Source organism: Cicer arietinum, chromosome 8 (genome assembly GCF_000331145.2).
Source record: "Cicer arietinum cultivar CDC Frontier isolate Library 1 chromosome 8, Cicar.CDCFrontier_v2.0, whole genome shotgun sequence".
NCBI classification, from domain to species: Eukaryota; Viridiplantae; Streptophyta; class Magnoliopsida; order Fabales; family Fabaceae; genus Cicer; species Cicer arietinum.
Window position 1 is genome coordinate 25472944 of NC_021167.2, and position 25837 is coordinate 25498780.

The window sequence follows — 25837 nt, forward strand, 5'->3', positions numbered from 1 at the left end:
CACATAACCTGGAGGTTGTGCAATGTAAACGTCTTCATTCAGCTCACCATGAAGAAATGCGCTTTTGACGTCAAGTTGAAAAAGTGTCCATCCATTTCTTGCTGCCAAGGCTATCACTGTACGGATTGTATCCCATCTAGCAACTGGAGCGAAGACCTCATTGTAGTCTACTCCCTTCTCCTGCGCATATCCCTTAGCCACAAGTCGTGCTTTACACTTATCTATTTCACCATTTTCATTCAATTTGGTTTTATAGACCCACTTTACTCCAATTATTTTGACTCCCTCTGGTGCATCAACAAGCTGCCAAGTTTCGTTTTTTTCAATAACACCAATCTCTATATCCATTGCATCCTTCCATCTCTTCATTTTCACTGCTTCTTCATAAAAAATAGGATCGTCAGAAGCTACAAATAAAGCTAAATTTTGTACCTCTTCTTCTTCTTCTGAGAGTCCTTCTCCTCTTGTATAATCTTGAAGATAATCTGGAGCCCGAGTGACTCTTCTTTCAGGCAGTGTGGATGTTATAGTGTCATGACCAGATTCTCCTTCTTCTTGCGAAGTGCCATTGTGACCAGATTCTCCTCCTTCTTGTGAACTCTCATCTTCACTTTCGTCATCACTAGAGGCATATATGTCTTCACCAACTTCTCCCCAATCAAGAATGTCATTTCTAGCTTCTTCTTCTGCCCTTTTCCAATCCCAGCTTTTCTCTTCCTCAAACACAACATCTCCACTAATTATCACCTTCTTTGTCATTGGATTAAACATTTTGTATCCTTTGGACTCTTCACTGTATCCTATCATTACACACTTTTGACTTCTAGCATCCAACTTCAACCTCTTTGCATTTGGTACATGAACATTTCCTACGCATCCAAACACTCGAAAATAATCAACATTAGGCTTGATTCCGCTCCAGCATTCTTCTGGTGTCTTGTTCTTTACAGCAGAAGTTGGGCTTCGGTTGAGGATGTGACACGTCCACCAAACAGCTTCTGGCCAGAACGAAGTGGGCATCTTCTTCTCTTCCAGCACACATCGCACCATGTTAAGAATAGTACGATTTTTGCGCTCGGCGACCCCATTTTGTTGTGGGGTGTAAGCTGTAGTCAATTGCCTCTTAATGCCTTCAAGTCTACAAAACTCTGTGAACTCTTTGGAGGTGAACTCGCCTCCTCTGTCTGTTCTTAAACCACAAATAGAAAGACCAGACTCCTTCTCCACAACAATTTTAAATTTTTTGAAAGTTGTGAAAGCTTCACTTTTCTCATTTAGAAAATAAACCCAAAGTTTGCGACTGAAGTCATCAATAAAGGTTAGCAAATACCGTTTGTTGTCGTATGACTTTGGAGTTATAGGTCCACAGATGTCTGAATGTATGAGTTGTAGTTGCTGTGTTGCTCTCCACTTGCTTTTCTTTGGAATGATCTTCCGATGTTGCTTCCCTTTCATGCAGCTTGTACATATATTGGTTGACACTCTAAACTTGGGAAGTCCTTGAACAAGTTCCTTTCGTTGCAACAAGTTCAGACCTGTGATACTTAAGTGACCATATCTATTATGCCACAATTCACCAATATCATCACTTCTCACACCTAGGCATGCAGATGATGCATGTGGTACAACATTAACTAATACCACAAACATTCTATTAGATGTCATATGTGTGTGCATGATTAGCCCCCTTCTAGGATGATAGACTCGACATTCTCCATTTTGTATCAAGATAGCTAAACCTTTCTCTTGCAACTGACCAATACTCAATAAATTATTTTTTAACTCAGGAACATAATAAACTTCTGATATTACCTGAGTTACACCTTCTACTTCAAGTCTGATGCTGCCCTTCCCTTTCACTGGCATTCTGAGATTGTTTCCAAGTTTCACTGAATGGCTGAATTGTTCATCTAGTTTCACAAACCATTGTTTGTTTCCAGTCATATGGTTTGAACAACCAGAATCAAGAAACCATACTGCCTCTTCCTTCGAATTGTTGGCTTCAACATAGGACATCAAAAGAAGTTCTTCCTCCTCATCCAACTCTACATAATTTGCCCTTTTCTCCCAATCAGGACACTCATATTGGAAGTGTCCTAATTTATGACATTTGAAACATTCAACTGTACTCTTGTTGAAAGCATGTCTGCCTCGTCCTCTACCTCGTCCTCCTCTATTCATGCTTCTACCTCTTCCTCTGCCTGATCTCTCATCATAGGTTACTTTCAACAATTGTTCCTCTTCTTGATGTCCCTGCATCCTTTGTTCATGAACAAGCAAACTTCCATGTAATTCATCGATGCTCAAGGTACTTAAATCATTGGACTCCTCTATTGAACAAACAACATAGTTGAATTTGGAGGTCAATGATCTAAGTATCTTACTGACCACTGTGCTTTGTTCCATCACCTCACCATTTTCCTTCATTTTGTTGACCACGGTTAGAGTTCTTTCCAAGAAGTTGTCTACTTTCTCTCCTTCTTTCATGGCTAGTAACTCAAATTATTTCCTCAAAGCTTGAAGCTGAGCTCTTCTCACCTTCGTGGACCCTTGATACTTCTGTTTCATCGAATCCCAAATCGCTTTCGATGTTCCCTTGTCAAGGATTGTCTCCAAAATTTCTCTGTCAATGGCTTGAAACAGAAAATTTTTCACCTTCAGATCCTTGAGTTTAGCCTCCTCCACACTCCTTCTTTGTATCTCACTTGCTGGTGCATTTCCAATTGCCGGTGCTGGGATTCCTTCTTCCACCAAGTTCCACATTTCCTTGCTCCTGAGGAAATTCTCCATTGTCATTGACCAGAAATCATAATGACCATCGAACTTGGGAATGGATGGCTGCACGAACTTTTCTGAGATTGACATCTTGATCTCTTTGTATTTTACTTACACTCTCACACTATCAGGCCCCTTTCGGAGCTCTGATACCAATTGTGAAAGCAGATAGTATAGAATACTTTCAATGAATGGAAAAACTCTTTTTTAAATCATGAGAAGCTAAGGCTCTTAAATAGCCATTACAAGAAAACAAAAGGATCACGTCTACAACTACCTAAAGAACGTGGATCCTTGCTTAAAATATTGCTAAAGAATAGGTCTACCAAAACAGAACAAAAAACTAACAACACTGTCCTATTAATTAGGATACTTATTAATGAAATAAAGACTAAAACAATAAAGACTGCTGACATCATCATCAACAGTCTAACAAAATATAGATGAGAAATACAATAACTCATAATTAATTTGATATCAAAATTTCCTATTTTTATTTTAAAATTGGAATGAAGCTTATTTTTTTATAAAAATAATGATAATATTGAATATGTGGTAAAGCCCTACAAAACATAAAAGATCTTTAACAAACTACAATTTCATGGCAAAAGCCCTCTTTTAATTTACTATTCATTCATATCCCAAACAAAACAAAATATTTACTCATGTTATTTTAGAAATTGATACAAAATTGTTGTATGTTTATTCATCATGCATCTTCAATCTCTCTTTAATGATGTCATTTTTTTTATTCAGTTATCAAGATGAACGATTCAAATAAATTATATATCGTGTGGTAACCTGTTGTAAATATGCTTTAACTATTAGAGCTCATGATATAAGTCATTCTCTTATCATATTAGATGTCATTTCAAGTAACATTAACTTACTTCTGGATAAATATTTGAGGGAAATATGTTCTTCTAGAGTTGGTGTATTACGAAAATATGTTCTTCTAAAATGTAACTTTTATAATGTATTTTTCATATTATTTTTATTAAAATTATTCAAAATATATATCACATTAAAATTAAATTTATATTTCTTCATAAGAGTGATATCTTTTTTTGTCAAAAAAGATATAAGAGTAACAATTTTAATTTCTAAAATTATTATTTTAAAATAATTAGAATGTCTTTAACAAGAGATTATTTAACATATAAAAAGTTTAGTACACGTGAATTTTTATCTGGGAACGAAAAAAATGAGTTTATATCTTATTATCATACGTAAGATTTCCATAAAAATTCATTTAAAGCGATTTGATGAATGCATGTAAAAAAAGATTTTACAACACAAATTAAATACATTTTTACAATATTTTATAACTTTAAGGCCGTGTGTAATTTATAAAAATATTTTATATTTTTATTTTTTTAAATATATGTGATTATTTTATCTTAATAATGAACTCTTTAATTAAATGAAATATTATCATAAAATTATAGTTATTGAAGACACATTTTAAAAATAATATTTTTATTATTTTTACTATTACTATTGTTTCTAAAAATATAAATAATTAATCGATTAATAAAATATATTTTCTTTTGATCAACTAGTAAATGTAACACAAAATTTAACAAATAAAAACAAAAGAAAACTCAAATTATGTTTTGAGTTTTAAACTAGAGATACAATTAACCATACAGCTACAAGTGGAACTTCTGAGTGTAAGAATTGAGATAACAAGGTTGGCTACAATTAACCACATGCTGAATATGGAAATGTAAAAAAAACTTAAAAGTTATTTAAAAATAAGTGGACCCCACTCCCCTATCCACCCTCTTTCCTTAGCCACCATCACACTCTCTAATCCACTCACTTAATATAAACCCCTCACAAACCTTCTAAATTGAAAAAAAAAAAAACTCACTTTTTTTTCTCTCTTCGCCGCCACCACCAACAACCGCAAATGGCGCTCGTCCACCGCCGCCGCAACCCCAAACTCCGTCTCCCTGAAATAGCCGATCACCGTCCCCGCTTCCCTGTCCCCCTCCCTCCCAACATCTACAAACACCCCACCTCCTCCACCTCCGCCGTATCCGGCGGCGACCCACTTGCTCCCGGCGACCTCGAAAAACTCGCCGTCCTAGGCCATGGAAACGGCGGAACCGTCTACAAAGTCCGCCACAAACTCACCTCCGCCATCTACGCTCTAAAAGTCAACCACAACGACTCCGATCCCACCACACGCCGCCGTACACTCGCTGAAATCAACATCCTCCGACGCGCCTCCGATTGCCCCTATATTGTCAAATTCCACGGTTCATTCGAAAAACCCACCGGCGACATCGCGATTCTGATGGAGTTCATGGACTCCGGCACTCTCGAAACCAAACTCAAAACAAACGGCACGTTCTCCGAACCATCACTCGCTTCCGTGGCGCGTGACGTTCTAAATGGTCTCGCGTACCTCCACGCGCGTAACATAGCGCATCGTGACATTAAACCTTCGAACATCCTCGTAAACAACAAAAACGAGGTTAAAATCGCGGATTTCGGTGTTAGTAAATTCATGGGTCGCACGCTTGAAGCGTGTAACTCTTATGTTGGCACGTGTGCTTATATGAGTCCTGAACGGTTTGACCCGGAAGTTTATGGCGTTAATTATAACGGTTTTGCGGCTGATATTTGGAGTTTGGGATTAACCCTTTTTGAACTTTATGTGGGTCATTTTCCATTTCTTCAATCGGGTCAAAGACCCGATTGGGTTACACTTATGTGTGCGATATGTTTCGGCGACCCGCCGAGTCTCCCTAAGTCGGCTTCATCGGAGTTTCGGAATTTTGTTGATTGTTGTCTTAGGAAGGAATCCGGTGAGAGGTGGACGGCGGCTCAATTATTGACCCACCCGTTTTTGTGTAATGATGTAGAAACTTGTTAATGGGTTAACCCAAGTATTAACCGGGTCGGGTATTTTGTAATGGACATAGGTAATTATTTAGTTGGATTTTTTTCTTTTATTAGTTGTATATTCCTTTAGGATTCTATTTTTTTATTTTGGATTTAGAAAAATGATTCTCCCTTTTTGGACATTATTCTCTCCTGCTTTTAAGGAAAATTCCGGATTCAGTTTAAAACCAAAAAAGCAAGAAATGTTGCTGAATAAAGTGAATTATTTATTTACATGATTTGTTTTTGGTTAAAAAATGCAAATAAATAAATAAACCAAAGAAGGAAAAGCCAAAGCACGAGAGTAAAAATTGCTGTTTACATTTTTTAAGATTAAAGCAATACTAGTTGGTTGGATTTGGTCACCTATAAAAGTTCAATGAGGTTTGAAACGTTCGCGCATCAAATGGATTTTGTTGTAAGATAAATTAGATAAGTTGAGTGAGTTATTCATCAATTCTCTTTTAATTTTTTTATATTAAAAATAGTATTTATTTATTTAAGTTGATAAAAAATATATTAAATATAAAATAATATAATTTAAAATAGTTAAAATATCTTTAAATAAATTCATATCATTTAGATTAATAACATAACACTGTAAAATATTTACAAATACGATTAAGTATATAGATAGGACAAGATTAAAGTATATAAAATATTTATATATTTAAATTGTAAAGTTGAAGACATTAAATGAGTCTTGTTTATTTCTAAAAGTCTTTGTCTAGCTTTTTTTTTTTATCAAATTCACTATGATCGTAATACTTCAATTAATAAATAACATAATCGATAATACAATTAAATACCTCACCACAGCCTATATCTTGAAATGCTATTTAATAACTTCAATTTCTTGAAAAATGTGTTTTTCTTCTTTCTCTCATCTAACTATTCCAAACAAAAGGTAAATAAAGAGAATGGAACTGCAAGATTAGTCCAAGTGGAAAAGCACTAGAAAGGTCATAAAATTTTGATCACAAAATTTTGACACATGTCGACATATATATTATTTAATTATTTAAAAAAAAACCTTATTTAAATTTTGTTCTCCTCAAATCTTATCTCCAAGTGCAAGTTGACTATAACTAGGTGTGAAGAATTTTGAAGTTAGCAAAAACGTGGAAAGCTCCTAAGGTCATTATTATGATGATGTTTTCTTGTGACGCAGCCAAGTTGAGCTAGACCATTCTTGTATCATCATAATGATTGGATGCTTCTTTGTTAACCTATTTCACCCCTTAGTGATACCACATTAGTATGCCTTATCTTCTTGACAAGAATTGACAAGAAACAAAACGTGGAAAGAAAGTAAAAGGGTTAACAACGCATAGGTGTGCATAGGTGTACAAAGATAGATCACACTTTTAACCATTTAAATTGGATCTAATTTTTGAATAGATCTTTATATATATATATATATATATATTATGTTCTTAAGTGGTATTTTAATTTGTTTGTAATATTAAATGTTATGTTATTGTTTACTTACAAAAATATTCATTTATGTTATTTTCGTTAAAAAGAATGTCATGTGACTAGTACAATATTGATGTAAAAAATTTTAAAAATAAATTATTTTAAATTGGTTCTTTAAATTTTGAAAAAGTATATATATGATCCTCTAAGTTTAAATCAGTTTTTATTAAAGCTCAATCTTTATCTTTTAGTTCTTCATCATCTTCCTATTAACCTAACTCCTCTTCTACGCTGTCTTTTAAAAATCTAAAATTCAAATTTTGTAATTCAAATAAAAAACTCAAAATGTCGACTATTTGAATTAGAGAAAAATCAAAACAATAAATCAATCATTGTAACAAGAATTAGCAAAATGAGTTATTTGTAAATTTGAAAACTAGATCAAATATAATGTAATTTAATACTCTATTTCATACAAATAACAAACATACACATAAAGAGGTGCATTGTCTAAGAATATTTGAGTTGTCAAATATTTTTATTTGTAATATTTTATGGTTTAGTTGTAAAGATATTTTAATTGAGTTGCAATCATAACAACTATATTTTGTTATTTATCGATTTATTTTAATAACTCAGTTCGACTCATATGAATATTTAAATATCCAACATGTATGAGTAAGAATATTGAAATCACTATTATCAAATTTACGAATACTTTTCAAGTTAAGAGTACAAATATTATTGTAGTCTAAACAAAATTATGCTAAATTGCACTTTTGTCCTTTATTTTTTATCCAATTTCTGGATGTAGGAACAACACTTTTATTTTTTTGTAGATTTATGGTGGGTTTCTCTTTATTTATAACAATTCATTTTTTAATTTTTGTTGGAATAATGAATTTCTTGTTTTGATTATTATCTAATTCAAATGGACGATATTGAGTTTTTCTATTAGAATTACAAATTTTGAGTTTTATGTTTTTTAAAGATGGAGTGAAAGAAAAAGATGATGAAAAAGTTAAAGATGAAGATTGAGTATGAGCGAAAACTAGTTTAAACTTAGAGGATCATAAGTATATTTTTTCAAAACTTAAATCATCAATCTGAAAATTATTTACTTTTATAATTTGTCACATCAATCCTTTTAGGCACATGTCAGCATCGTAATAGTCACATAACATTTTTTTTTAACTAAGCTAATGAAAAATGACATTTTTGCAAATAAACAATAACATAAAAACTAACGTTGTAAACAGAGTGCCACTTAAAAGGACATGGTTGGAAAAAAATAGCCTATCAAAAAATTGGATCAAACATAAATAACTAAAAATATAATTTAACCTAAATACAATTAAAAAGTATAAGGGTTTGATCTAGTCGTAAAAAGACAAGTATCAAATTAGATAAGTTGTGGGTTTTATACCTGCTAGTACTGTTAAAAAAAAAATAAATATAAAAATTATCTTTGTAAATGTTAAATGAACTTTAAGATCTTTTTTACCTTGGAACGTGACACCATCGTTATCTTAAATTTATGTCATAAAAATTATACAACTAATAAAACTTAGTTAAAAAAACTGATAAAATATAGGTTATGTTGACAAGTGCTATAAAAATGTTTATTAAAAAATTGAAAAATAAAAGTTTTACATTAAATTAAACGTCAATATAAGAGTCAATTATAGTGAATTTATATTATTTATGACTTTACACCAAAACTACAAAGTAATAAAGAAGAGAATAAAAAGGATGCACTATTGGAGTATAATTTTACAATATCATTCAATTATAATTCGCCACAATATTAAATAATTAAATAATTATCGTAGATTTAAAAACTCTACAATATAATATGACATATTAAATAATTAATATTTATTAATAATATAAAATATTTTACATTATAATTGGACTACGTTACTCATAAATACATGAAGTCAATTAAACAATTTAAAAACATAATATATTGAGAAAAGAGAAATGTATATTTAACAAGAGAGGCTACTGAACCATTAAAAGGCCATTCAAAAGAATATTGACATAAAAATCTCAATTAAAAATCGACAGAGAATATGAGAGATTCATATTCCCTGAAAAGACACTACATATAAACATAGAGAATATGTAGTTCAATCCATTTATCAGAGTAAGCATTTAAAATAGGGGAGAACGTACAGTTTGGAGTAACTTTGTAATGTGAAAATTTTGTTTATGTTTAAGCCTTTTTGAAATTAAAAAATTCAGAATTTTATCATTCTTTCTCTCTTCTGCTGCTAAATAAATCTTATGCCTCTTCTTCATCGTCTATCTATTATAGAAGGGTGGTTTAAGTTTATATCTTTTTTAGAATTATCTCTTTAAATAATTTTTTTATTTATTTAAATAAGTGATCTAAATATAAATTTATTGTTTATCCAAAAAATACAAATTTAGTTTTTGTTTTGTTTTTTTCTTTCGATTTCGTCGACAACGTTATTTTCTTCATGCTTGATGCAGTGTTTTATAGTTTTTCCATCTTATTGTAGTGTTCGTTTCGTCCATATCGATAGAGTAATTTTGATCAATTTCAATAAATGATTTTGGTATAGTCAACTTACAAATTTAGAAGCATAAATATTATAGGCATTTGAATTTTGATCGTATTTATAGGTATATTGTCATTTTATACTATATTACTGTTTTATGCTTTTAATTTGTATTGTAAATTTATTCGCAAATTCATATTTTTTATTTTAGAAATTTAAATTTGTATTTTATTGATGTATCATACCAATTTAAATAAATACCAATTTAAATGAATTAATATCTACTTTTTTAGTAAACAAATTTAAAATTTTAGATTTTTCAATTTTTAAATTGTTTGAATATATTTTTGCTTCAAATATTTTTAAAATTCATTTTCTATTTAGAAACTAGTAAAATATTCGTGCTTCCGCAAGAACCACATTTTTATATGCGGAACCACATTTTTATAATATGTGCTTTTGAATATTTGATCTATACAATTGTTTCCTCAAAAAAATCTTTTATTTTATACATTGATGATAAATATTTATCATGTATTTGGATCACCTCTATATTTGTCCCGGATATTTTTGTCTATTCTAAATTAGAAGCAGTGAAGAATTATAGGTAAATTGAATTAAAACATAATTTTAACTAATTAATAATATTATAATTAAAAAATATCAACAACAAAAAAATACAATTAACCATTAAAAACTGAATTCAAAATCATCTATCAAAATAAAAACCATTGTAAACAATTATTAAAGAGTGTTTAAGTATATCAATATCAATAATTTTATCATTAGTTTATTTTGTCCCATGTATATAAATTCAACTATATTTATATTTAAATAAGATATAAAATAATTATAGACAAATTAAATTAACACATAGTTTCAACTAATTAAATTAACACATAGTTTCGACTAATTGATATAATTTTTGTTTATTAATATAATTATTTTTTTTATTAAATAACGTGATTACTATTATGTACATCTATTGTTTAGATTTGATAGAAAAAATGTTAGTTTCATAATGTTAATTAATTATATGTCAAATACAACATGCATTTCTTAATTAGATATTTGTAACAAATTAATCATTTAATTTTTTTAAACAAATTAATCTTTTAAATTATAAGAAGTTTGTATCATTTTCTTTTTCCATCCAACTCTGTTAAATAGTGTTAATTAATGATGTGGTAGATACAAGAAAAAAATTATTAATTAACAAAATTAACTAATTTTTCAATGACGAATTAACAAAATGTATATTTATTTTTTAAGTAATAGATTTATAAGAAAATTTTTTAACTAATTTTTTAATGATAGAAATTTGTCTTTTGTATGATTTCGATAGTAAATTATAATTTCTTCAAAATTTTACTTCAAAAATTTTAGACCAAAAATATTAACTCTTTGAAGATAAATCATGTTTTTTTTTTATATATATAATTTAGAGTTAGAGAATATTTAAAACTCATTGAATTCTTAAAAAACTTGTAAATACTAATAGTATAAAAATATATAGTGTTGGAACACATTGCAAACTGCAGAGCTAAAAAATTGCAATATTTTTAGCATATGTTGGAAATGATGATGCCTTTAATGAAAAATTCATTGGAAATAATAATGGCATTTATGAGAGCTAGTGTTGTTGTGAATTGAAAAAATTGAGAAGTCCCACGTTGGAGGGATACCACACACTAGTAGAGTATATAAGGTGGAGGTAATGAACTTGAGATGGGCCCCAAAGGGCACCCCAATTTTGTGAAGGAGGGAGAACGCAAGCAATATTGACCACCACACGCGCGCCGCCGCCACTGGCTGATCGGCCCGGCTTTGGCTTTGTATTATTATTTTGCTTGAAAATTAATTAATCATTTTTTAATTAACTGATTGCTTGCGTTCTATCTCTAATTGAAACGTTAATTACGTAACTGCCCTCCACCTAGTCATATCTGATCCAGTCTTCCTCCCTGAATTCGTGCGTCTGTTTTGGCCCGGTCAAAACCGTAATCTTTGGTCTCACGTTTCCTTGCTGTCCGGTCAAAAGTCAGAGTCAATTTCCTGAGTTTGGGGTGCACGTTTTGGGGTCTTGGAGTGCACGTTTCTGAGAGCACTACTTGGAGCGCACGTTCTTGTGATCCGTGGATTTCTCAGATCCAGTTGCGAATTTCCTCTATAAATAGATGGTTCTCCCCAGTTGGAAAAACACACCAAAAGCTCTCCGCATCTGAGGCTTTTCTCTCTTCTCCCCCTTCTTACTGCTTCATCTCTTTCTTCTCTTTCGAGTGGTCATTGTGTCATATTATGAGTGTCAGTCGTCAGACTGCCATATTACGAGTGTCAATCGTGAGACTGCCATATTGAGGGTGTAATTCTAGAACGGTTTTCTACAGTGCAGTAGAACTTCGATACAGAGTATCTGGGCTGTTTTATCCTGGAGACTTCGTGGTTGATAGTCTGTCTTGCACAATTTTGGGCAGTGCCTCAAAACGTCTTAAAGAGAGCGACCTAGTCCGCGACTCAACCCAGTAATACTTTCGGTGGCATAAATTGTTTTCAAAGGTTTTCGAATTTCAAAAACAACAATTTTAAGATGTTTTCGAATTGCCATGTCTGCCAACGAAATTACTGGGTCATGTTCTTATGCTTCTGACCACAACAAACCGTTTCGGTTTGAGGGAAGTCACTTCAAACGATGGCAACAAAAGATGCTGTTTTTTCTAACCACGAAAAAATCTTGCAAACGTTTTGAAGGATGACATTCCTGTTGTACCAGAAGAAGGTGAACAATCTGCAAAGGATAAAATAGCTGCTGAATTAACCCAATGGGAACATGATGATTACTTATGTAAGAATTATATTCTTAATGGACATGCTGATGATCTGTATGATTACTACAGTTCCGACAACAATACTGCTAAACAGGTGTGAGATGCTTTAAAGAAGAAATATGATACTGAGGAAGCTGGAGTCAAGAAGTACGCTGTTAGCCGCTACCTCAAATATCATATGACAGATGACATATCAGTGGAAGCTTAGTCTCATGAAATCCAGAAAATAGCTCACGAGATCATCTCTGAAGGTATGTCCCTAGATGAACAATTTCAAATTGCTGTTATTATTGACAAACTGCCCCCTGCTTGGAAAAATTTTAAAAATTCTCTTAGGCATAAAACCAAAGAATTTTCTCTAGAAAGTCTGATAACCCGTCTTAGAATTGTGGAGGAATCTCGGAAACAAGACCAGAAAGATGAAATTCTTCTTGTGGCAAATAACAAGAAAAAGAAGTTCATCGGAGCAGTTCTGAAGCCAAACGGCAAACAACTGAAGAATCAGAATCGCTCTTCAAAGAACATCAACAAGAATGGGAACCCTAATAGGGTCCCAATTACTAGGCAGCCACCACCTCCTAGAAATGGCCCTCTCCCCTTTCATTGTTTCAATTATGGAAAAGAGGGTCATATGGCACGCAAGTGTACGAACAAGCTAGGTGCTGTAAATCAGGCCAACTTGACTGAAGAGCAATTCGTTTCAATGATAACTGAGATCAACCTTGTTGGTGGATCAGATGGATGGTGGATAGACACTGGCGCTTCACGCCATGTCTGTTATGATCGTGCTATGTTTAAAATATACACTGCTGCTGAATATAAGAAAGTGTTGTTGGGAGATTCTCACACCACTAATGTTGCTGGAATTGGAGATGTGGAATTAACATTCACCTCTGGAAAGACCGTAATTCTGAAGGATGTCATGCACACTCCAGAAATAAGAAAGAATCTGGTCTCAGGGTTTCTTCTCAATAAGGCAGGGTTTACTCAGTCTATATGGGCAGATTTGTACACCATTTCTAAAAATGGTATCTTTGTTGGGAAATGGTACGCCACTGATGACATGTTTAAATTGAATGTTGAAATGAATAAGACGTCTCCTTCTGCTTATATGTTGTGTGATTTTAATATTTGGCATGCTAGACTATGTCATATAAATAAACATGTGATTTCAAACTTAAGTAATTTAGGCTTGATTCCAAAATTATCTAAAAAGGATTTTGAAAAATGCGATTTTTGCAGTCAAGCCAAAATAATTAAGAAATCCCATAAATCAATCGCTAGAGAATCTGAACCTCTAGAATTAATACACTCTGACATATGTGAACTGGACGGAACGCTAACCAGAAATGGAAAACGTTATTTCATCAATTTTATTGACGATTGTTCTGACTTTACTTACGTATATCTCATGAAAAATAAAAGTGAAGCGCTTGACATGTTTAAAATATTTGTGACTGAAATAGAAAATCAATTCAGCAAAAAGATTAAGAGGTTTCGTAGTGATAGAGGAACAGAGTATGATTCCGGCTTGTTTATTGAGTTTTATAAAACCCAAGGAATTGTACATGAAACAACTGCACCATATTCACCTGAAATGAATGGTAAAGCTGAAAGAAAAAATAGAACTCTTACTGAATTAGTTGTTGCTATTATGCTTAATTCTGGTGTTGCGTCTCATTGGTGGGGGAAAATTATTTTGACTGTTTGCTATGTTTTGAATAGAGTTCTTAATTCTAAAAGCAAAACATCTTCTTATGAAATAATGAAGAATAGACAACCCAACCTGTCTTATCTTCGAACATGGAGTTGTCTGGCTTATGTTAGAATCCCCGATCCCAAGCGAATTAAACTCGCTAGTAGAGCCTATGAATGTGCATTCATTGGGTATGCAGTAAACAGCAAAGCGTATAGGTTTTATGACCTAAACGCGAAAGTGATCATAGAATCAAATGATGTTGACTTCTATGAAAATAAATTCCCTTTCAAATCAAGAAATAGTGGGGGCAACGGACCAAGTCAAGTTCCTGTGACAACAAGCACTGAAAGCAACAAACAAGATGAAACAGAAACTTGAAGGAGTAAGAGAGTAAGAGTTGCTAAAGATTATGGACCAGAATACATGGCCTATAACTTAGAAGAGGATCCGACGAACATTAAAGAAGCTCTGTCATCCTTAGATGCAGATCTATGGCAAGAAGCTATAAACGATGAAATGGACTCTCTAGAATCTAACAAGACCTGGCATTTGGTAGACTTGCCTCCTGATTGCAAACCAATAGGTTGTAAATGGATCTTGAAAAAGAAATTGAAATCCGATGGATCTGTTGATAAATACAAGGCTCGCCTTGTAGCCAAAGGTTTTAGACAAAGAGAGAATATAGATTTCTTCGACACTTTCTCACCAGTCACTAGACTAACATCCATTAGGGTGCTTATATCACTTGCGGCTATTCATAACCTGGTGATACACCAGATGGATGTTAAAACAGCCTTTTTAAATGGTGACCTAGAAGAAGAAATTTACATGGAACAACCTGAAGGTTTTGTAATTCATGGACAAGAAGACAAGGTCTGTAAGTTAGATAAGTCTCTGTATGGTTTTAAACAAGCTCCTAAGCAATGACATGAAAAATTTGATAACTTGATTATGTCGAATGAGTTTAAAGTGAATGAAAGTGACAAATTTATTTACTACAAATATGAAAATGACATTTGCTCTATCTTATGTCTCTATGTAGACGACTTACTCATATTTGGTTCAAACATTCATGCTGTAAATAATGTGAAATCACTGTTGAGCAACAACTTTGATATGAAAGACCTCGGAGAAGCGAGTGTAATCCTTGGAATCAAGATTACTAGGTCAGAAAAGGGAATTTCTTTGGATCAATCTCACTATGTTGAAAAGATCCTAAAGAAATATGATTACTTTGACTGTAAACCTGCTTGCACACCATATGATCCAAGTGTGAAACTTTTCAAGAACTCTGGTGAAAGTGTTAGACAAACTGAATATGCGAGCATCATTGGCAGCCTCAGGTATGCCACTGATTGTACTAGACCCGACATTATCTATGTCGTGGGATTGTTGTGCAGGTTTACTAGTAGACCTAGTATGGAGTATTGACACGCTATCGAAAGAGTCATGAGATACCTTAAAAGGGCCATGAGTCTCGGATTACATTATCAAAGATTTCCTGCCGTCCTTGAATGATACAATGATGCTGATTGAAACACTTTATCAGATGACTCCAAGGCAACCAGTGGCTATGTTTTCAGCATAGCCGGTGGTGCTGTATCATGGAAATCGAAAAAACAGACGATATTGGCTCAGTCCACTATGAAGTCTGAAATGATAGCACTAGCTAATGCGAGTGAAGAAGCAAGCTGGTTGAGATGCTTGCTAGCAGAGATCCCTTTATGGGATAAGCCGTTACCAGCTGTGTTGATCCACTGCGATAGTACCGTGACTATTGCAAAAATTGAGAATCGTTATTATAACGGTAAGAGACGACAAATACGTCGTAAGCACAACACAGTTAGAGAATTACTTTCTAAAGGAGCTGTTATTGTGGATCATGTACGCACTGATGAAAATTTAGTTGATCCTTTGACGAAAGGATTAACTAGAGAGAAAGTCCAAAATACACCCAAAAGGATGGGACTATTGCCTATAGATCAATGAGTCACTTATGATGGTAACCCGACCTAAAAGACTGGAGATCCAAAGAATTAGGTTCAATGGGTAATAACAAGTCATAGTGATATGAGATGAACATGCTATGTTTTATATGAGAAGCATGATTCCTGAAGCGATAAAAGGATGAGATAATAGAAACTCTTAATGAGAGCTATACTCTATGTGGAGTGGGGTACTTAGCTACATGAGTACTCTTGATAGACTCACCTACGTGAATGTGGAAGTGGGGGCCGCTTCCTATGGAATTTCGAAGCAGAATTCCTAGAGCGTTCACTAGACTGGGATACACGTGCATAGCCCTAAATGCACGGGCTTTTGAGAATATACCTAATGAAAAGGTTGTGTGTGGGTTTGATGTTAGAGATAGAGTTCAAGACTACGAGTCACTCTTGTTGAATCTGAATCTTACTCGCTATGCAAAGGTTCAAGTCGAAAGACACCTTTGTTTATGCACAATCTTATAGAAGCGTCTGACGCTATTCAAAAACATATTTTTTAAATTCAAGTGGGGGATTGTTGGAAATGATGATGCCTTTAATGAAAAATTCATTGGAAATAATGATGGCATTTATGAGAGCTAGTGTTGTTGTGAATTGAAAAAATTGAGAAGTCCCACATTGGAGGGATACCACACACTAGTAGGGTATATAAGGTGGAGGTAATGAACTTGGGATAGGCCCCAACGGGCACCCCAATTTTGTGAAGGAGGGAGAACGCAAGCAATATTGACCACCACACACGCGCGCCGCCGCCACCGTCCGACCGGCCCGGTTCGGCTTGGCTTTGGCTTTGTGGTGTATTATTATGTTGCCTGAAAATTAATTAATCATTTTTTAATTAACTGATTGCTTGCGTTCTATCTCTAATTGAAACGTTAATTACGTAACTGCCCTCCACCTAGTCATATCTGATCTAGTCTTCCTCCCTGAATTCGTGCGTCTGTTTTGCCCGGTCAAAACCCTAATCTTTGGTCTCACGTTTCCTTGTTGTCCCTCTAATTGAAACGTTAATTACGTAACTGCCCTCCACCTAGTCATATCTGATCTAGTCTTCCTCCCTGAATTCGTGCGTCTGTTTTGCCCGGTCAAAACCCTAATCTTTGGTCTCACGTTTCCTTGTTGTCCTGTCAAAAGTCAGAGTCAATTTCCTGAGTTTGGGGCGCACATTTTGGGGTCTTGGAGCGCACGTTTCTGAGAGCACTACTTGGAGCGCACGTTCTGGTGATCCATGGATTTCTCAGATCCTGTTGCGAATTTCCTCTATAAATAGATGGTTCTCCCCAGTTGGAAAAACACACCAAAAGCTCTCAGCATCTGAGGCTTTTCTCTCTTCTCCCCCTTCTTACTGCTTCATCTCTTTCTTCTCTTTCGAGTGGTCATTATGCCATATTACGAGTGTCAGTCGTCAGACTGCCATAACGAGTGTCAGTCGTCAGACTGCCATATTGAGGGTGTAATTCTAGAACGGTTTTCTACAGTGCAGTAGAACTCCGATACAGAGTATTTGGGCTATTTTATCCTGGAGACTTCGTGGTTGATAGTCTGTCTTGCACAATTTTTGGCAGTGCCTCGAAACGTCTTAAAAAGTGCGACCTAATCCGCGACTCAACCCAGTAATACTTTCGGTGGCATAAATTGTTTTCAAAGGTTTTCGAATTTCAAAAACAACAACATATGCTACCTTAATAACAATATACAATATAATTCAGGGAAAGTGAAAGGAAACCATACAAATAAATATATTGTGGTTAAAAATCTTTGCTTTGATTCATATAGATTATTACATGATAATGAAAACACCTCAAAAGCAATAAAATTAGAGCAAGTTCCTTATATGATGGACTTACTTCAACAACTTTTTTGAGAGTTTTTATCACCAAAATGAAGCAATTTAAGTAACTATATTTGCAAGTTCCTTTAAAATGTAGCCCATAAAATTATTGAAAAACACAATTCACTTATAAATGTAGCATATAAAATGTAGCTTATAAAACTCTTGAAATAGAAACTACCAAATTAACCATGAAATAAAATAGAACCGCCAACAAAAACACAACAAATTCTTTTTAATTGGTTATGAATCAAAACATGTCGTCATTTGCAATGAATCAAAACATGGAAATTTCTCACTCAAAGCACACAAAATGAAGGAATTGAAAGAAGCACCAAACCAACAACAAAGATATACAAAACTACTACATCTCAAAGTTGAATGTTTGAAACTCAACATTTTGTCAAACACATGGTGTTCATGATTGAAATAGAAATAGAGCAACACCAAATTCAAGGAGATTAATTAGTTTTGAAATACACACAAAATCAAGCTGCATAACAACAACACCAATATGTGAAGAAAAAAAAATGGATTCTAAACAATTAAAATAGAAGCACCATTCCAAATCCTGGTCTTCAGCTTCAAGAAACTTAAAAATAAAAAAATTAGATCATAGACATCTAAAAATTATAATTAACTGAATTTATATTTTCGGTATATATGAATTAAATTTTTTAAAAAAATTTAGAATATTTGGATCTAAAAGAATCATAATATTTGAACATAAACTTTCATAATTACAAAAATAAAAAATTAAATGTATTTTTAAAAAATTTGTTTCGAAAATGTTAAGTTTACAAAACTAAATTTTCGTATTTTACAAATTTTAATAAAATACTATATTTAATTTATCGATTAAAATTTTAAAAATCCAGTACCTCTTAAAATATTTATTAAATTCCGCTCCTTTTGTTCTTCATGCTAAGTTCATTGGAACATTGAAAGCCATTGAAGTTGCTTCTAATAGATAATAGAAGTTATCAATTGGTTTTAACTTAGAAATAGGAAACATCCAAAGAATATATAAAACTACAAGAATTATGAATGTTTACCACTAATGAAGTAATAAACCCAATTTGTGTGAACCTTGTTATTTTAATTAGGCAAATTTACACGTAGGACGGCGAAAGGGATCTAAAAAAACAAAGGGGGTGTTTTAAGTAATTTACCACTAATGAAGTATTTCAAGAAATGACATACATGATCCATAATTTGATTCAACAATATAAAAATAGTATTTAGTCAATTAAAAACTGCAGACCAAATCTGACACAATAAATTACATTTAAACAATAACTGTTAAATATATTTTGCTACTTCAAAATCGCATAAAATTTATCTTATTTAGTTCTAACATATTCACATTTCTTTTTATTCATTTAGATCTTTTGCACACAAATTAATTATTTTTTATTTAAAAAAAGTTAAGGTGTCAAAACCTTCTAAAATTGTTATTAATAATTTTATTTTTTTAAGAATAAAAAATTTAGAAAATGATGATGAAGATATGAATATTTAATGAATTTTTTTAGTTTCAACAAAAATAATATTTTAAAAAATAAAATTATTAATAATTATTTTAGATGACCCACACCTCAATGATTTTTGAATAAAAGTTATAAAAACAGTTATTTATGTAAATTTTAGAAAATAAAAATTTAAATAAAATATGAAAAATAAAAAATGGTTACAACTAAATAAAATAAAAGAGAAAATATTTTGATTTAATTTTGTCTAAAAATATATTATAAATTTCTTGTGACAGTCACCTTCACATGCAAGTCCAACCTTTGAATCAATTCTTTACTGTTTTTTATTTCTTCCGATAATCTTCCAAATGCTTTCTCACACAATCAAACACTAATTCATAATTACACGCATTCTCTAATTGATAATCACAATAATAAATAATAATAATATTATTATATTATAATTCAGATTCAGATTCATTTCTTATTCCATTCCTTCTTCATTTTCATCTTCTTCCTTTTTGTGAATTTTTGCATAAAGTTTCAATTTTTACTTCAAAAATGGCATCTTTAAGCATGACCCAGATGAGAACTATGAATTCTGCATCTGGGTTTTCTTTGAATTGTTCTAAGAAGGTTCATGCTCTTCCTAGTAGAATTGGGTTTAAGGTTTTTGCTTCTGAGACTTCTCAGTCTTCATCAGAGCCTGATCTTAGTGTTACTGTTAATGGTTTGCATATGCCAAATCCTTTTGTTATTGGATCAGGTCCACCTGGAACTAATTATACTGTTATGAAAAGAGCTTTTGATGAAGGTTGGGGTGCTGTGATTGCTAAAACTGTAAGATTTCAATTCACAACAATTCAGTTGTGTAATGCATTTAGCTTAATTTTGTGTTTTGATTAGTTTTGAGTATTTGGTTTTTTTGTAGGACTAAGTTTGTGTTGTAAAGCTGTGATGCACGAATACTGACATGGGCATGATACTCACACCTGTAAAATTTAAGAAAATGAATTAATTGAATGAAATCAATGTTTCGGTATTTGTGCTTCATAGATTAGAAGTGTCGGTGTTGCAGAGGTGAAATTGGTAATACAAGTACTTCAAACTTGGTGTTGTGAATTGTGAATTAGTGTTTGATTGGATCATTTGAACTTATACTTGTGAGACAATTTAGGAGAAATTAGGTACAACAACTTATGACTAGTTTATAGGCTGTTTTTAGCTTATTTTTGAAGAACTTATGAAAATAACTTATAGAGTTTATATGAAAACTGTTTGACTTTAATTTATCTTTTGTTATAAAAATAGCTTTTACAAAATTACTTATATAATAAGTGCTTTATTAAGCTGTTTATAGAAACATGACTTGAATGATTGTGCTTTTGGACTTTTGTGGTTCTGTTTATCTGATGTTGTTTTGTGAAGATGTTCATGATGTGAAATGTCTTATGAAATGCTATATTCTCTTTTGATCTAATTCTTTATGTAGGTCATTGTCTACTATGTATTCATCTGTACTACGATACTGTACAAAACTTTTTTTGTCTTAATCCTTTGGTTTCTAAGGAAAAAGTTTTGGTAATCTGAAGTTCGACTAAGAGGTAATTAAAATCTGACCAAAGATTGTTTTAGTCAAGGTTCGAACTCCGGTATTTACAATCGATTTGACTTTCACTTAAGCTCAATAACCAGTTGAGTCCAACCATTTAGTTTTACTATACAGAACTTGACCTTATAATGAAATATCGCATTTTTTCGTCTGATATAACTGTTCTGTTTGCTTTTGGAAACCATGTACTTTCAATGCTATTGATATTGATTCTATTGAAATTTGTATTTTGAAAGATTGCTATAAGATTCGATACATTTGTTTTTCTAGGTATCACTTGATGCAGCAAAAGTTATAAATGTAACTCCTCGATATGCCCGACTACGCGCTAGTGCAAATGGATCTGCAAGAGGAGAAATTATCGGGTGGGAGAACATTGAACTTATCAGTGATAGGCCACTCGAAACCATGTTGAAAGAATTTAAGCAATTAAAAGACGAGTACCCTGACAGAATTCTCATAGCTTCGATCATGGAAGAGTACAATAAAGCTGCTTGGGAGGAACTTATTGATAGAGTTGAACAAACCGGAGTTGTAAGATATGTTTCTTGGATAAGCTTGAGAAATTGAATTTTTTTTTCTAACTTGAAAAATCTGATAGCTGATTTTTTGATATTCGTTTAGGATGCACTTGAAATAAACTTCTCGTGTCCTCATGGTATGCCGGAACGAAAAATGGGTGCTGCTGTTGGGCAGGATTGTGCTCTTCTTGAAGAAGTTTGTGGATGGATAAATGCAAAAGCTACAGTTCCTGTTTGGGCCAAGATGACACCCAACATTACCGATATTTCACAGGTTCGCATTAAATCGTGTCCTTTTAGTTTATACTTTAACCTTACTCTAAGGTGTTTAAGAAGTGGAAACTTGTTCAGTTATCAAATTTATAGGTTACCATATCACTAAAACTTTCGGATTAATTGTTTGTGGAATAGTGGATTCATTGCACATTTGGGCCTGTTTGAATTGACTTATTTGAGCTTAGCTATTGGCATAAGCACTTGTGAAATTGTTTGGGAGAGCTTATGGAAACAACTTATTATTTCTATAAGCTTTCCAAGAAGCTTATGAAAACAGCTTATAACTTATTTGATAATTGAGAACAGTTTGACTTTTTTAGAAATAGCTTATAAATAAGCATTATATGATAAGCGCTTACACTATGTGCTTCATTAAGCTGTTTATCTAAATTGGGCTATGTGCATGTACATGTCATATACTTAATAAAATGGCAAAAAAGTTTTTTTTGTTAGCTTCTCTGACTTATCATGTTTAGATTGTGTCAAAAAGTGATTACTTTTTCAGATTTTGTTTTTGTGAACTTGTTTGCTACTCGGAACAGTTATGATTTCTCTTCTCACTGGCCTTTTTCATGTGAAATTGTTATGATTTCCTTTTAATCAGTAGATGTGAGTTACCCTTTTAATCTTTCATGATTATGATTATCATGTTAATAATTTCGAGGATACTTCTGCTTATAGCCAGCAAAGATTGCTCTAAGTTCAGGATGTGAAGGAGTAGCTGCTATAAATACAATCATGAGCGTCATGGGAATCAATCTCAATACATTACGTCCCGAGCCTTGTGTTGAGGGGTTAGCAATCTCACTTACAGCAAATTCATCGATCTACCTTTGCTTTATTCGATCATCTTATAGCGTCTAATTTGTCAATGTCAGGTACTCAACTCCTGGTGGTTATTCTGCGAAGGCAGTTCATCCTATAGCGCTTGCGAAGGTCATGAGTATTGCAAAAATGATGAAGGAAGAGTTTGATGGTGATAATTATTCACTTTCTGCCATTGGTGGTGTGGAAACAGGTGGTGATGCTGCTGAGTTTATTCTTCTTGGGGCAGATACTGTTCAGGTAATGATAAAAGAATCAGTATTTAGGCCTCTTGGTACTTACATTAGTAGGACATTCTAGACTTTGGTCCACCACTTTTCACCTTGTTAAAGGCATCGAATCTTATGCTTATTTAAACTTAGGCATTGAACCTGTTTGGATTAACTTCGTTAAACTTATCTTCTGGCATAAACACTTGTGAGATTGTCTGGAAGATCTTATGAAAACAGGAAAACACCGTGTGACATGTAAATTAGTTGTTTTCAGCTTATTTCCATAAGCTCTAGTCCACGATAGCTTGTGAAAATAACTTATATTTATACGAACACAGTTCGATTTTACTTTATTTTTTGTTATAGAAATAGTTTATGCATAAAATCTTATATGATAAGCGCTTTTAGTTAAACTATTTTTCCAAAGTTCAATGCCTTGATATTGAACTTGGGTTAAGACAAGTTTGAGTTTTGATTAACTTTGTTAAAAGCTTTCTCAAGAAGTTGTTTATAATGGAAAAAAGGGACCCATAATGTAAGTCAATGAAAAAGTGTTCTAAGTAGATGAGTTTTTTGCATCCAAATGTCTAGTGTTTGTGTCAGCGTTTCATAGCTTGTTACTCTTCAGCAATCAGATTGTCCTTGGTTGGAGGATATACGTGGATTTCATCTAAATGTTGATGGACTTCTTAAATTGCAGGTGTGCACTGGTGTTATGATGCATGGCTATGGTCTTGTTAAGAAGCTTTGTCTTGAGCTACAAGACTTCATGAAAAAGCACAATTTCAGATCAATAGAAGATTTTAGAGGGTACGATTTTGAAAGTTAATGGTTTTACGTGTCTTTACGCCTGAACTGATTGACTACATTCCTCAAAAGTATAAGTTAACAGTTATTCATGTCTTTACGTCTGAACAGTGACCTGATTGGTGTCGATTTGAGAAATTGAGTTTTAAGAGACACATTTGTTTTTCTTTTATTTTTATCAAACTGACTTCAATCAAGTCATTGTCTTATCCATAAAGACCAAGAGAACCATCCGAAAAGTGTCATCGATCTTCATTAAAAGTTTAGATCACTTTTAAACACTGATCCACGATGGTCGCATTCACTTTCCAATTTGCACATACAAACACTAAAGAAAGACATGTTGATTTTTCTCTCTCCTTTATTCATTTTTTTAATTTATTTTTGATAAAAATCACAGGGCCTCTCTTCAGTATTTTACTACTCACACTGACTTGGTGCAAAGGCAACAAGAAGCAATTAGGCAAAGGAAAGCCATAAAGAAAGGCTTGCAATCTGATAAAGATTGGACAGGAGATGGTTTTGTGAAAGAAAGTGAAAGCATGGTTTCTAATTAAATAAATGTGCTCTATCAAATCATGCAACTTTTCTTGTATGATATATATAGTTCATGAAAATGAGGTGGTGCTGAAGGATATATTATCTTTGATTACTAATTAATAAATTGATATTTGTGCTTCTAAGAACATTGTGAAGTGTTTTATGTCATAAGATAATAAAAGTTTAGTTTGTAAAGTTATTATCATTCTCAACATTATTTCATGGCTTCGTCAAAGATCTAATTTCATGTTCAATCATTTTTTTTATAATAATTTTATCCGCGTTCATGACTCTTTTGTTAACCGCTGAAAAAATAGCGGCAATCTTATTGACGACCTTGGTTGTCAGTTAGTTTGACGCCATATTTTTGTGTGGTATTATCGACGGTTATGATCGTTGAAAATAATTCTTAAAAAAAAAATCAGTATTTGAAATTTAAAATCGACGTTTTCTGTACCTTTTATAAGTCACTTACAAAGTTCATAGCTATTAAGAAAAATAATTGTAGCTATAAATTTGATAAAAATGTTTTATTTTTCCATAATTACCTTATAATTATTGGTATAAAAGAGAGCGAAAATGGTTTTACGTTTTTCAATTGTAAATTAAAATAGATATTTTTATAAATTTTTTGATTAATACACATGAAAATTTGAGAATGGTCTTATAGGCCCAATTGCGTTCTTGGTGGATCCTCTTCATTGTCTTGGCCCGTTTCATAACTAAAGACCATGTCCTCAAGGTGCAAGTTTGGATGAGGTCTTAGCATTTGCTTCATTATTTTGGGATGATTGATCATTCGTCTCCTCTTGTGTTTGTTCATCTGTCCCTAATATATTATCGATAATTAAGATTTGATAATGTATTTTACACTATTTTAGAAGCTATAACTAGGTAAAAGGTCAAAAAAATGGGTAAACACATAGGTTGGATGAACAATTATTTTATTTTAGTTGTTGATGCACATAACCTAAATATTTTAGGAGAGTCTTACTCACCACCTCTATATTTTTATCGGTTTGAGAATGGAATGCAGAGGACATCCTCAATTTGGTGTTGATTAGGACGAACAATTTTTTTACAAAAGTTGCTTGTAAATATGAGATCTTTATTTCACATTAGGTGGAAATAGACCGAATCAGACAGAACTTTACTTAAATAGACCATGCCTCCTTAAAATTTAAAGTTTGAGTCTGACTTATTAACATATTAAAAAAGTTATTTTGTGTTTAAGACTTTTAAAAATGACATTTTGCCTGTATCTGAAAAGTCTAATGATCAATAAAATACGTGAATTTTATTGAAGTCATACATTCATAATATCAATTTTTTTTCTTCACTTTTTGCATCAGACTTGATATATATATATATATGAACAACAATTATAAACAAAATTAAGAATAAAACACTATTGTAAAAAAAGAATAAAACACAAATGTCAAATTTATAACAAATAATCTTGATAAAGAAGAATAGGTGTGGATGTCAGGAAATGGAAACCAAAAAATTAAGGTTCAAATTTCTAATAAAGAATTTTTTATTATGGAAATATAAAGAGTATTTAGTACAAAAAATAGGAGAAGTCTTTAGTTTTATT

General features: G+C 32.4%; 2 protein-coding genes across 2 annotated transcripts; both read left to right on the plus strand.

The window, feature by feature from the left end:
* The first annotated feature begins 4630 nt into the window (after positions 1 to 4630).
* Positions 4631 to 5811, plus strand: CAMKK5 (mitogen-activated protein kinase kinase). Its single transcript, XM_012719233.3, has one exon. The coding sequence runs from the start codon at positions 4691 to 4693 to the stop codon at positions 5660 to 5662; it is 972 nt and encodes a 323-aa protein (XP_012574687.1). The 5' UTR covers positions 4631 to 4690; the 3' UTR covers positions 5663 to 5811.
* Positions 5812 to 19757: 13946 nt separating this feature from the next.
* On the plus strand, positions 19758 to 24439 carry LOC101500819 (dihydropyrimidine dehydrogenase (NADP(+)), chloroplastic). Its single transcript, XM_004512717.4, has 7 exons — positions 19758 to 20287; positions 21330 to 21593; positions 21684 to 21854; positions 22538 to 22650; positions 22735 to 22921; positions 23594 to 23703; positions 24101 to 24439. Exons 1-7 carry the CDS (start codon positions 20009 to 20011, stop codon positions 24255 to 24257), a joined length of 1281 nt encoding a protein of 426 aa, XP_004512774.1. The 5' UTR covers positions 19758 to 20008; the 3' UTR covers positions 24258 to 24439.
* The last annotated feature ends 1398 nt before the right edge of the window (positions 24440 to 25837 follow it).

What these genes read in the sequence shown, in the direction of transcription:
- CAMKK5 (XM_012719233.3), top strand. Translation starts at nt 4,691, where the DNA reads ATGGCGCTCGTCCACCGCCGCCGCAACCCCAAACTCCGTCTCCCTGAA.
- LOC101500819 (XM_004512717.4), top strand. Translation starts at nt 20,009, where the DNA reads ATGGCATCTTTAAGCATGACCCAGATGAGAACTATGAATTCTGCATCT. An exon ending in ACATTACCGATATTTCACAG is followed by an intron (nt 21,855 to 22,537) that starts GTTCGCATTAAA and finishes TTCTGCTTATAG; the next exon opens with CCAGCAAAGATTGCTCTAAG. An exon ending in TTGGGGCAGATACTGTTCAG is followed by an intron (nt 22,922 to 23,593) that starts GTAATGATAAAA and finishes CTTAAATTGCAG; the next exon opens with GTGTGCACTGGTGTTATGAT.